The sequence below is a fragment of the Triturus cristatus genome, chromosome 2_2, assembly GCF_964204655.1.
Source record: "Triturus cristatus chromosome 2_2, aTriCri1.1, whole genome shotgun sequence".
NCBI classification, from domain to species: domain Eukaryota; kingdom Metazoa; phylum Chordata; class Amphibia; order Caudata; family Salamandridae; genus Triturus; species Triturus cristatus.
Genome location: NC_140582.1, coordinates 1,041,147,832 through 1,041,161,601, shown reverse-complemented (window position 1 = coordinate 1,041,161,601; position 13,770 = coordinate 1,041,147,832). Strand labels below are relative to the sequence as shown.

The 13,770-nt window shown below is 47.9% G+C and overlaps 1 protein-coding gene across 2 annotated transcripts in view; it reads left to right on the top strand.

Moving 5' to 3' along the window:
• The window catches only part of HTT (huntingtin), a 2,065,683-nt gene that overhangs the window by 908,413 nt on the left and 1,143,500 nt on the right, over positions 1-13,770 (top strand). For both annotated transcript variants that reach the window (XM_085642500.1, XM_085642499.1), the window contains one exon: positions 9,176-9,306. In XM_085642500.1, coding sequence (XP_085498626.1) covers positions 9,176-9,306 — 131 coding nt within the window. The remainder of the gene's footprint in view (positions 1-9,175; positions 9,307-13,770) is intronic.

The following is a 13,770-nucleotide window of genomic DNA, read 5'->3' as shown; positions in this document are numbered from 1 at the left end:
GCCAGGGAACAGTCAAAGACTGCAGGGGCCTTCAGGCGCCCCGTGCGATTCCAGTGGAGAGTGGGTGCCCTTGGGGCACCCATAGAAAGATAGCCAGGAGATGAGGTCCACGAGGCTGAATTCGACCCTTGGATATGGGCTGTGCAGCCCCCTCCCCCATTTTAAATGGCCTGGAACCGGGGGATAGGGTCCCCAGGGCTGAAATCGGCCAGCCCGAGGGATGTTGCTGGAGGCCCCGCCCCCTTTCTTAACAACTCTGTAAAGGGGCCTCCTGGTGCACAACATGTCGGGATGAAGTCCCCTTTGCAGCTAAGGGTGTTTAGGGGCCAACACCCCTCCTGTTACCTCCAGTGAATCCCACACAGAGGTCATTAGAGGCCACTCTGTAAAAGCGCCTCCTGGCACACTAATGGTTGAGAAATGAAGTCCCATTGGCTGGTGAGGTTTCTAGGGGGCCAATAACCCCTCCTGTTTCCTCCAGTAAGTGCCACACAGCGGGATTGCTGAGAGGACGTTGGTGGCTCGCACGCTTTGTCCAACACTACGCACAAACGCCTCCTGGTGCACTGCTGGTTAGGGGATGTCCCCTTAGATGCTTAGATGCTGAGGGTCCATGGGGCCAAGAACCCCTCCTGTTACTTCCAGCAGGTTTCACACAGCAGTATTGCTGAGAGGTGGTCGGAGGACCGCCCCTTTTCTCCACCACTCTGCAAATGCGCCTAGTAGTTTTAAAACCATAGAAATTCACTTAAAAAAACAAAAGGTTACAGGGACGTTATAGTTAGGTTCAGATTTCACGCATACAAAACCATAGAAATTCAGCAGTTATTGTTACCGGAGCTAACTATAACTTACGCTGGCACAATGCACTGCTTATGACCTCACAAATCACATCGCTCATGACATGGTCAGTGACATCACTGAGAGCTCAAATTCCATCACTGATGACATCATCAACAGAACCACTCACACAGCCTCTCCTACAGCCATTTACAGACCCAGTCAAGTACTTACACAACCTCTCACTCCTTCATAGAGCCACTCACATACCCACTCACTCACTCATACACTCACATAACCACTCACTCACCCATACAACTACTCTCATACCCTCATGTTGTGAGGGGTTAGCCCTAAGCTAAATGGGAAACATATTGCATGTTTACTGTATGCAGACAATCTCGTAATAATAGATCAAACTGAGATAGGCCTGCAAAGAAAGTTAAATGTGTTTAATGAATATTGCACACAAAAAAACTGTTAGTAAATATGGAAAAGACAAAGGTACTGAGCTTTGGTAAAAGAACAATAAGGTTTAGTTGGGTCTTGGTTCCCACGAAGCTGGAAAAGATAAATTAATATAAGTACTTAGGGATGTGGTTTGAGAAAAATTTGAAGTGGCATACTCACCTAGATGCACTAATAGTAAGGGCTCTTGCTTCAGTAAATGGATTGAAAAAATTTAACAGAGACTATAGGGATATGTCTGAGAGACCGGTTTTAAATGCTTACACAGCCATGATACCTCCACAGTTTCAGTATGGTGCACATTTGTTATATTTGAGTGGTAAAAATAGGTGGGGTGTCGAAGAAGGGAAATGTTTGAAAAATCTATTATCGTTGCCCACGTCTTCAGGCAGTAAGACTGGAAACCAGAATGATTTCATGGGTATAATGGCCAGTATGGCGTTAAGATTATGGCAATGCCTGGGCTGTGCAGAAGTGCTCAAAATATCACAGTGGTGTAGAAATGAGATTTTGCAGAGTGAGCCGAAGTGGGCAAACGGGAAAATGGAAACCATAACTAAAGCCCGCAGAGTTATGAGGATCAAGTTGTGCCCACAAAATGTACAAATCAAGATGGATAAGAGGGAACTCAGGGCTCAGGGGAGAGAAATCTCTTGCGAACTCGATCGACAACATCTCATGAAGAAAAAATCTGTACGCTTCATGGCTAATGCATGGTAAAATGAACACAATTTCCCATATATTGATGTACTCCCTTGCCATTGGATTAGAAGAGAACTATTAAGGTTAAGAATTTGTATTAACCCCTGTTATGCTAACGGCATGGTAAAAAGAGCTATGATTGATCCCAAAGGGAAGTGCATTCAATCAATCAATCAAAGACATTTATAAAGCGCACTACTCACCCGGAGGGACTCAAGGCGCTTGGGGGGGGGGGGGGGATGCCGCTACTGCTCGAACAGCCAGGTCTTGAGCTTCTTCCTGAAGGAGAGGTGGTCTTGGGTCAGGTGCAGGTCGGTCGGGAGGGAGTTCCAGGTCTTGGCGGCCAGGTAGGAGAAGGACCTTCCTCCTGTTGTCGCTCTTCGGATGCGGGGGACGGCGGCGAGGGCGTGGCTGGTTGATCGGAGATGGCGTTTGGGAGCGTAGAAGTTGAGACGGTTGTTGAGGTAGCTCGGGCCTTGGTCGTGTAGGGCTTTGTGTGCGTGGGTGAGGAGACGGAAGGTGATTCTCTTGTTGATGGGGAGCCAGTGCAGGTCTCTCAGATGTCCGGAGATGTGGCTGCTTCGGGGGATGTCGAGGATGAGTCTGGCTGAGGCGTTCTGTATCCGCTGGAGTCTCTTCTGGAGCTTGGCGGTGGTTCCGGCGTAGAGGGCGTTGCCGTAGTCCAGTCGGCTGGTGACGAGGGCCTGGGTGACCGTCTTCCTGGTCTCGGTGGGGATCCACCGGAAGATCTTCCGTAGCATGCGCAGGATGTTGAAACAGGACGAGGAGACGGCGTTGACTTGTCTGGTCATGGAGAGGGAGGAGTCCAGGATGAAGCCTAGGTTTCGTGCGTGGTCTGTCGGTTTGGGTGCGGTGCCCAGGGCGGGGGGGCCACCAGGAGTCGTCCCAGGCGGAGGGCGAGTAGCCCAGGATGAGGACTTCCGTCTTGTCTGAGTTCAGTTTCAGGCGGCTGGTCGTCATCCACTCGGCTACGTCTTTCATCCCTTCGTGGAGGTTGGCTCTGGCAGCGGCGGGGTCGTTGGTCAGGGAGAGGATCAGCTGGGTGTCGTCGGCGTAGGAGATGATGTTGAGGTTGTGTTGGCGTGCGATGGCCGCAAGGGGGCTCATGTAGACGTTGAAGAGGGTGGGGCTGAGCGAGGATCCTTGAGGGACGCCGCAGATGACTTCGGTGGCCTCTGACTTGTACGGTGGTAGGCGGACTCTCTGTGTCCTTCCGTCGAGGAAGGAGATGATCCATTCCAGTGCCTTCTCCTGGATTCCGACGTTGCTGAGGCGCTGCACTAGGGTGCGGTGGCAGACAGTGTCGAATGCTGCGGAGAGGTCTAGGAGGATGAGGGCCGCTGTTTCTCCGTTGTCCAGCAGGGCTCGGATGTCATCGGTGGCAGCGATGAGGGCGGTCTCGGTGCTGTGGTTGGCTCGGAAGCCAGACTGTGAGGGGTCGAGGGATCCATTCGTCTCGAGGAAGGCGGCCAGCTGCTTGTTGACGGTCTTCTCGATGACTTTGGCTGGAAACGGGAGGAGCGAGATGGGGCGGTAATTCTTGAGTTCGGTGGGGTCTGCTGTTGGTTTCTTTAGTAGAGCGCTGAGTTCGGCGTGCTTCCAGCTCTCAGGGAAGGTGGCGGTGTCGAAGGAGGTGTTGATGATGTCCCGCAGGTGGGGTGCGATGACAGCGTCGGCCTTGTTGAATACGTGGTGAGGGCAGGGGTTGGTCGGAGATCCGGAGTGAATAGAGTTCATCGTGCGGATGGTGTCTTCTGTGTTGATCGGGGTCCAGGCGCTGAGGGTGGTGGTGGGGGGCGTTGGTGCGGTCGTGGGGGGCGTTGTTTGTGGGATGAAGCTGTTGTGTATGTCCGCGATCTTGTTGTGGAAGTAGGAGGCGAGGGAGTTGCAGAGGTCTTGCGATGGGGTGATGTCGTTGTTTCCGGCATTGGGGTTGGAGAGCTCTTTCACGATGTTGAAGAGTTCCTTGCAGTTGTTTGCGTTGTTGTCCAGCCGGTCCTTGAATGCTGTTTTCTTGGTGGCGTGGATTAGTTGATGGTGCTTCCGGGTGGCGAGCTTGAGGGTGGTCATGTTGTCCGGTGTTGGCTCCCTTCTCCAGGCTTTCTCGAGGGCTCGGCAGTTCTTCTTGGAGCTCTTGAGTTCGTCGGTGAACCATGGGGCCTTCTTGCTGCCGGGTCTGCTGGGCGGGGTCCTCAGTGGGGCGAGTTCGTCCGCGCAGGTGCTGATCCACTTCGTGAGGTTGTCGGCGGCCCGGCTAGGGTTCGCTGAGCTGGCTGGAGGGTGCTGGCTCAGGGAAGCGGCGAGCTGGTCGGCTGTGATCTTGTTCCAGCTTCTTCGAGCATCCTGTTGCTGGTGGTGGTGGATCGTGGTTCTTCTGAAGGTGAAGTGGACGCAGCTGTGGTCCGTCCAGTGGAGTCCAGTGGCATGGCTGAAGGTGATGTCTTTGCTGGATGAGAAGACGGCGTCGAGTGTGTGTCCGGCGAGGTGGGTGGGGGTGGACACCAGCTGCTTGAGTCCGAGGTTGGCGAGGTTGTCAAGCAGGGTGGTGGTGTTGCGGTCGTTGTTGTTCTCCAGGTGGAAGTTGATGTCCCCCAGGAGGATGTAGTCAGCGGAGGGGAGGGCGTGCAGGCTGATGAAGTCGGCGATGTCTTCGCTGAATGGTGTGCGTGGTCCCGGGGGTCGGTAGATCAGGGTGCCTCTGAGGGTGGTCTTAGGGTCGGTGTGGATCTGGAAGTGTAGGTGTTCGGCGGTAGTCAGGGTGTCGTCGGTGTTGGTCGTGATGCGGATGGTGTCCCTGTGGATGATGGCGATGCCTCCTCCAGTCTGGTTGTCGCGATCTCTCTGGGTGATCTTGTATCCCTCTGGGATGGCGATGGCGATGGCGATGTCGGGCGCTGAGGAGTCGTTCATCCAGGTTTCCGTGAGGAAGGCAACGTCTGGAGATGTGGTGTCGAGGAGGTTCCAGAGTTCGATGGCGTGTCTGTGGACGGAGCGGGTGTTGAGCAGGATGCACTTGAGGTGGTTGCTGCTGGTGTTCGGCTTGGCGGGTGCTGGTGCGGGGCCGGTCCGGATGCAGGTGAACTTGCAGGCGTGGCAGCTGAAGGGTTCGTGGGTGCGTCTCGGGGTGGCTTGGTAGCATCCCGGGATTCGGCCGGTGTTGAGTGCGTTGAGGGTGGCGGCGTTGTACGTCTGGCGGGTGGGCTGGGGTTCTCGGGGGCCAGGGGTTCGGGCGCTGGGCGCGGGCCAGGCACGGACGGGCGCCGACGGGCTTACCTTTGGCGCGCCTTCGGCGCACAATCGGCGCGCCCGCTGCGCGTGCACGCTGCGCGTTGGCCACTCTGCCATATGAGGAGAGTGGGGTGGCGGAGCGAGGGAGGGGCAGCTGGGAGGGGGAGCGGGGTGGCGAATGGGGAGGGCGAGCGAGGGAAGGGGGCGGGGCCGCAGGGGGGCAGCGGCGGGGAGGTGGCGGGAAACACGGCCGGGGCTGGGCGAGGGAGGGGGGGAGCACAGGGGGCTAGGGCAAAACGGCGGGAAAGACGAAAAGGAGGCGAAGCAAGCTGGTGGCAGGGGGCACAGGAGATCCGCAGACCAAGCGGATCCGGCGGTCGGGGCACACCAGAGGGCACAGCTGGTGGCAGGAGGCGCAGGAGATCCGCGGACCAAGCGGATCCGGCGGGCGGGGCACAGCAGAGATGCACAGGGCACAGCTCAGGGCAGAGGTGGCACCAGGGGACGGGCTCACTCACGGGGAGTGTGCTCGGGGGGTGACCTGTCCGGAGTAACCTGGGCACCACATGTGACAAATTACACATTTTATTGGACTGCCAGAAGGTCTTGGATATAAAGAAAATGTTTTTATGCCCATTTTTTTTAAAAGTACGGTATTAAAAATCGGTCACAAGCGGTAGATATTTTAACTGAAATTAATAATTTGGATATAGCATGTGCCATTGGGAAGTATATTCAAAAGGTTAAAAAAAAATCCTTAAAGGTGAATAGAAGTGAATTTTTTTCATAGATATTTATGACTAATGAATTGTATATATATGTATTTTATGCTAGATTTTATTAAGATATGTTTTCTCTCTATCTCTCACCCCCCCCCCCCAATACAAGCCCTCACTCACACAATCAATAACATAACCATTCACATCCGGACGATCATCCATTCTCCCAGATATTTACTCTACAATCCTGCTACTCACACACCAGCTCACTTAACCAAACAGCCACTGATTCACCTATACACTCACTCATACAGCCATTCAGACACCCACTCACTCACCCATACAATCACTTAACCATTCAAATAGTCATTCACTCACCCAGAGTCACTCACCCACCCAGCTACTCACCCACCCAGCTACTCACACACCCAGCTACTCACACACCCACTTATACACCCACCCACTCACTCACCCACCCACTCACACACCCATGCAAGCACTCAGACATGAATACAAACAGTAACACAGCCACTCACATAATATATGTTGGAAACAGTATCACTCATTAGAAGTACAGAAAGAATACTATTTTTACTTGTGTACCTTGATATATATGTTTAACACTTATAAGCTTTTAGAAAACTCAATGGATGATGTCATCAGGGATGTCATTTGAGATGTCATCAGGGATGTCAGGGACCATGCCATGGGTGATGTAATATGTGAGGTCATAATCAGTGCATTGCAGGGGCATAAGTTATAGTTCGCTCAGGTAACTATAACTGCTGAATTTCTACGGTTTTGTACAAGTGAAATATGAGTCTGACTATAACCTGCCTGTAACCTTTGTTTTTTTCAGTAAATATTTGTAGGAGTTGGCCCTTTTTGTAGGTTCATCCCCTAACTTTTTGCCTCGATTCGCTTTTGTTAGCCCTAGGACTGTGTGTATTTTACCACTGCTAAAGTGCTTGTGCTCTTTGCCTAAAACATGTTATTGTCTTATACCCAATAGGCATATTTAATTTACTTGCAAATCCCTTGTAAAGTACCACTACATGTACCCAGGGCCTAAGGATTAAATGTTTCTAGAGGGCCGGCAACATTGGTTGTGCCACCCACTGAAGTAGCTCTTTAAACATAACTCAAGCCTGCCATTGCAGAACCAGTGTGTGCAGTTTCAACTGCCATTTTGACCTGGCAAAATAAACCTTTTTCTAGACCCAAACCTTCTTTTTTAATACATATGTCACCCCTAAGGTAGGCTCTGGACAGGCACAAGGGCAAGGTGCAGTGAATTTGGAAAGTTAGACATGTACTTTTATGTTTTACATATCCTTGTAGTGAAAAATGCTTACATTGGTTTTTCACTACTGCAAGACTTATCTCTCCATAGGATAACATTGGAGTTTCCTAATTACATTTTATAAGTATAATTTCCAGATGGGAAGAGATGCCCAGTTCATGTTTGGTGTCTCTGGAATTGCAATTTAAAATCCTAACTTATGTTGCAGTCGGATTTTAAATTACAGTTTAGATTGTAAAGTAGGAACAATAGGAAGAAAAAGGGAGGGTTTTGAATAGAACATCATGATTAGCGTTTTTAATTATAGAAACATGAGGGATAATCATTAGTAAATAGGAATCCACATAAGGGAGGGAGATGTATGTTTTCATGCTTTCACGTGTCCTGGTTGCAAGCCAGGGTGTCTGCACTGTAAAGGTTGACCTACTAATGGTGTTTGCTGGATGTTGTTCACTATCATCTGGAGCAGCATCATAGTCTTGAAATTTTCAGCGGAGCACTCACTTTCAGTATTTGTGAGACTAAAGTTTCAAACATTTTTTGTGCAAAAAACTTGGTTGTATGAATTAATTTCTAATTTCATGGTTTATTGCCCAATTGAATTTTAATTTTTTATTTTTTACCTCAGAACTGTCTTTTTTTTCAAGACTTTACAAGGGCTTACAGCCCACCCATTAATTACCATTGGGTAATCTTCATTATCACTCATTTGCATGCTTATTATTCAATGGCATCCCTTGTCCCAGCTTGTCCATTTTGTGTTTGTTCATCTCATGGAATCTAGCCCCTTTGCCATCTTTTGGATTTAGAGACTTCTATCCTTCCACTGCTCACTTGCAGGGAACTACTTTGTTCTTTTTGCTTAAGCACTCCATGAGGGTGCATGCGTTTTCCAGCTCTCTACCTGTGTTTTTCTTCACCGGCCAAATACCCGCCTCCGAGCTCCCTGTTTCTGTCTTTTTCATGTTTCTGTCTCCCTCATGTTTCAAGCTCTCTTGTGTGCTTCTTACTCTGCCATCCTTTTTGATTTCTGGCTCATGTACTTTTTTCTCGCTACTGTGCTACTCTCCTAGTGTGCTGATTTTTCCCTCCTCCATCAACTCCCTGTTGTCTTCCCCCATTCACACCTCCTTTTCCCACCATCTTTTACTTTTAAAATTTTGGGGCAGGGGGCAGTAAGAGGGAGGAAATCAGGTGACAAATTGATGCCAGCTCCTCTGCTATAAAACGTTTTCGCACTAATATTTTAAAATTTTCATTTATTTACAGAGCCTTCTTGGACTGGTGAAACAAAAAGTGCAATGGCGCAGGCGTGTCATTTTGTAGGTGCACATGCTTAATGACACGTTTGCACACATCATCATGCATGCGTTTGCCTATAAAAGGATGTGTAGCATCATTGAGTCTTTTTATTTAGTTATTCTGTTTATTTCTTTATTTTATACTTTTGGCCATGCTGCAGAGCATCTTGCCGATGCTGTACAGCATCACCAAAAGACCTAGGCAAAGCAGTAGGTCCCAAAGGCGAGACGTTTCGGGTTTGTGATTGCTTGTTTTTCTAAAACAGTTAACGTCTGGTTTCATGCTTTGTAGTCTTGACTCTCCTAATAGCATGTGTGTGATGGTCCTACTGAACCAGAAAGCTTTGAAATTGTTGCTCTTACCAAATAAGCCAAAACATAACAAATCTTCGATGTAACTGCTTACGTTGCTTTTTACAATGAAGACATTACAACAGTTGGAAGTAATTTACTGATATGAATACCAGGTTTTTATCTAACAAAATGTAACTTTCTACTGTTGACCAAGGTAATTCATAAATTATAATCAGGGTATAGGGGTCAGAAATGCATCATTCTAATTTCCAATCCATTCTTTGATGGCCATTTTAGATTAACAGTAGTTCATCATTATTTTTTAATGTAGTTTACAATCACTTTTGTTTTTTTACAAGCTGCAAGGCAAACGGATACGTCAGCACCTCCAACAACAAGCAAATCGTCCTCGGCTGTAGGCAATTTCTACCATCTCCCTTCATATCTGAAACTCTATGATGTGTTGAAAGCAACGTATGCCAACTATAAGGTACTCCGATAGAGAAATTTCACTAAAATAACTGTGGTGACTGGCATTGTGGATTATGCTAGTATTGTTGGGTTAGAATTCAGTGTTACATTGAGTGATAATGGTGATAATGGTTAGTTGAATGGTTAATGTATTTTTAGAGAGAGGCATAGTTTTCGATATAGTACAAGAGGTTACTAAAGGATAGGGAATCTTTATAGCACATAATGATAGTCAAATTGTTACCTTTTTTGGTTTGTCATTCGCTCGGGGTTTAGTAGGAAAATAAATTATGAATGTGTGCCAGAGCAAATTCAAATAATGCACTCTGTGTTTACACACACGTAATATACCAATATTACAATTACATTTTGCAGCATGTGGGACCCTAGGAACACATTTCTTCAAGCATGAACAGTTTAAATCTGCAAAAAGACGAGAGATTAAGTGATTGTTGAACAAATGAGTGTAGACTGTCTTTTAGAAATAGCATAGCAGACTGTGAATGCAACTGTGTTGGTTTGCTGCTCAGTCATGAAGTCAATAATACATTGAATTCTGGTCAAAGGTGCTTTGGGTATTGGTAAGCTGGGGTGTTTTAACTGCCTGAGTAGAAGTTTGAAATGTGATGATACTTTCATTAGACTTACCAATAGTGTTGATAGCTAGATTTCAACTCTTCAAAAGTTTGTTCTTAGACCGTTGTCTGCTAACTTCCTTAGCAGGTTCCATATGTGGTATAGAAAGCCAACAGCCAAAATACTAGTTAACCTGATAAGGATAAGATATATGCAAAATTGTGTGTTTTTTATTTTGAGTAAATTCATACTTGCCGCATGTAATGCTGTTGATCACATGCTGCGCACACTCTAGATATCTAGTGTTGGGCACAGATGCTGCAAGTTTCTTTTTTGTTTGAAGAAGAAGAAAATGTTTTGAGATGACTCTTAATACCGCCCTTGAACCCCAGTGCACCCAGACATAGACTCCACTTTAGATGTCTTGGGATTTGGACGTATATTCGAATGCTCCAGGACTGTCGGTTTACAGAAGCCAAGAAACTGGAGCACTTCGACGTCAACACACCCGACAGATAACTCCCACAGGCAAGATCTTCGTGCTTCCTCTGACCACTTCAGCAGATCCTGTGCAATCACCATTCTTTTCACAGCCGAATTGCTTCAAAAGGCCCGTGGCTAGATCATATTAGAATGACTGGTGTGGGTTATGGATGACATGGCATTCAGATTTTGCTCAGCTGCAATAGTAAGCTGCTTCTGTAACATTTGTCTCCTGAGAGACCAAGACCAGTTTGCCTATTTGACTTGTAAAGCTGTTTGGTGCAAAAAGCATTGTAGGAATCAAAGGTGGGCACATTATAGGATGCAGTGCTGAGGATCTCCTGAGCCACTGTCCGGACAGGGCATTGAGGAAGTTGCAAAGACTTACTCAGATGGCAAAAATTGCCTTTGATAGTCCTTGGATCCATGGGGAATGGAATTTGCAAAACGTGTCTTCTAATGTCCCGACTTCAGAGAACAATGTTCTCCTGGGGCCTTCCAGGAAACCCACACCTAGAACGAGAATTATATGTAGGGTTTCGCATACTCCACACCAAGGGGATCTTCTTTCTGGGGTTCAACCTCAAAGCCTTGACTCCAGTGCATGACTTAAGCCCTAAAATGCCTCTAAAAAGACCCTGACAGCACTCCCACTGGCCCAAAGATACCTGAACTGTGAAAGGCAACTTCGGCACCGGAAACTCCAGAGCATGCGTCTTTTATGCCAAGATACTCAGCCTCAGCATGAGTTTGCTCTGCTCATCTCAAACCGAGATCACCTTCTAAGCTGCTCTTAAAGCCTGCATCGAGCTTGACTTACTTCCATCCTACTGGTACTGAAGACTAAGGGGATCAACTTGATGGATGGCAAAGTAGGATTTATATTATTCTTGCCTCTGATCACATCCTTGAATATCCTCTTTCATAATATTAGCCCAATTCCAAAAACACCATGCTACCTTTGTGAAGACGATTTTAGAGGAACTCTGGTCGTCCAGTTTTAAAGAAGAAGCCTAGAATCCCCAGCCCAGCATCCATCACCATTACCTGCATCTTCCCAATCCCCATTTCAGACTATCCATGCAAATTGAAATGAGGAGTCCCCTGAAGAATAATCAAACCTTCTGATGATCCTGTGCCTACTAATGACTGGGACAATCTTTGGTACGTTGATAACACACCCTCTCCATATAAACCATCCTTGGTTCTATATCACCTAAAACCAACCCCAGCCGATTACACAATTGCGTATATCAGAAGGTCATCCAACAAGTGACAGGCCATCATAAAGCTAAACACTCTTAGATACCAAGCTGTCTGTTAATTTTCTGCCCATGCTTAAAAGCATGTTGAATTGTTTAGCAGAAATCTTCCAAGACCCGGTCAAAACATGTTGTGTGCCCAGGGTAGAGAATAAAAGGTAGCCCTGCAAGAATTGTTCTACATTTGTGAGCATGTCCCACCTGACGTCCTTGTCATACACTTGCCGTTGAGAGCAAGAAAGTTGATGCAGCAGGTGGCAGTGGGAGTTGCTACATAACGGCGTATCGCCAGCTCTGTAGGCTTGCTCTCCATATTTGACACCAGTAGGAGCAGAATGAGGAGCGCATCAAGCACCTTCAAGAGGGACTTAAGAAATTGGCCAGGATCTAGCCTCATGAGAGACAAACACCTGTGTCCTACTCTGCCGATTGGCTATGAATGTCTGCTTTTCCAGCTAGAAGTTCAGTAGGACTTCATTGTCTGATTTTTGATGGAGAACAACACTTCAACTCCCAGGTGGATTCCATGCTGAGAAAGATTAAGAAGGACACAAACCACAAAAGCCATGGGGGTAATACAAAACCAGTCCTAGAGGTTTGGCTTTCACTGATAGTGAACGCTGACAGCAGAGAAAATGGTAGTCACCGCCCAAAGACTGGGATAACGGGCGCGGCAGTTCTTTCTTGAAATACAGAATCACCAGAACATATTCCTATATGTGGATACTCCAGAAATAGCCAGGGGAATACCTTAGGTGCCTGGAATACAGGTTTCCGAGCCTCACAAGAATGACCTTCTGTACATTAGCCCCAGACCACATAACTCCTGTTGGAGGGTGCCCTAGGTTATGTCTTCCCCTGTATAAAGGTGCTTGTTTGGACCAGTGGGTGCATTACTTCATCTCCTATAGGTGCTGCCTGCAATTCCATACCACACCACCAACTATCCCCCATTCCTGCACAATATCAGTCGAGACTACTAGTGCCTTATCCAAAATGAAATCCAGTAGTTTGTCTAAAAAGGTAGCTATTGAACCAGTGGCTCGACAACAGTGTTGAAATAACATCTGTTCTGATGGATACACCTGCCTGTGGATTCTTCACCTTTTGAATTACCCCTTGCGCCAGCATTCCACGGAAATGTTTTCCTAGCTCTCCCATGTCGACGAGGACATTATAATTGCACGGCTCCACTCGCGACTCAGTATGATGTCACCAGTCCCATAAGAAGACCTCGTCGGTGTGCTGACGTCAGTTCCCTTTTTTCCGCGCCGTCGACGCGCAACTTTTTTTCTGGGACTGTCCATTTTCTTTGTGTATGCTTTGTTTCTGCTGTTTCCCTTGATGTAGCTGTGTTATGGCTACAACAAAGAGATCAGGATTCAAGCCTTGCAGAGAGTGTGGGGGATATATGTCCATCACGGACCCCCCCAATGATTGTCTGTGGTGTTTGTCGACGGATCATGACATCGGAGAGTGTTGGTCTTGTCGGAAGATGAATCCGAAGACGCTGAAGGAGCGAGAGGTGAAGCTCTTCATGGCAGGGGCAAAAAAGGAGAAGATAGGTCGTAAGAGGTCTAAGTCGAGGTTGTCACCTTCGCATACCTATAGGTCAAAGAAGCACATGAAGAAGCGTTGACATAGGTTTCATTGTCGTCTATCTTCAAAGGGCAAGACTTCGGGGTTGGCTTATCCTGTTCAGCGGCGTTGCTCTAAAGATTTCATCTCGCCGTTGCCCTCTCCTTCTCCACCACTAGAAGGCATGCTTGGCTCACCTCTTCGGGGTTCTCTCCAGAAGTGCAGGCCACTCTTCTTGATTTGCCTTTTGATGGGTCCAGGCTTTTTGGAACAAAGGCGGACTCAGCTTTGCAACGTTTCAAGGACATTAGGGTTACTGCGAGATCCTTGCGCTTACAATCTCAGCCTAGAGGTTATGGTTTCTGGAGGCTTCGAGGTTTTGGAAAAGGGGCTTCCTTTCGGGTAGTCAACAGCCTCAGCAGCAAAATCCTTTGTACAAGTCGTACAGAGGGAAGGGTAAACGCCCTCTGCAGGGAGCCTTCCGACAACAGTCTTCCTTCTTCTCTTCTCCTCCTGCCCCCACCACCGGTAATACAGGAAAGCAGCACTAGATCCCCCATCTTAGAGCATGTTGGTCCCGGTGA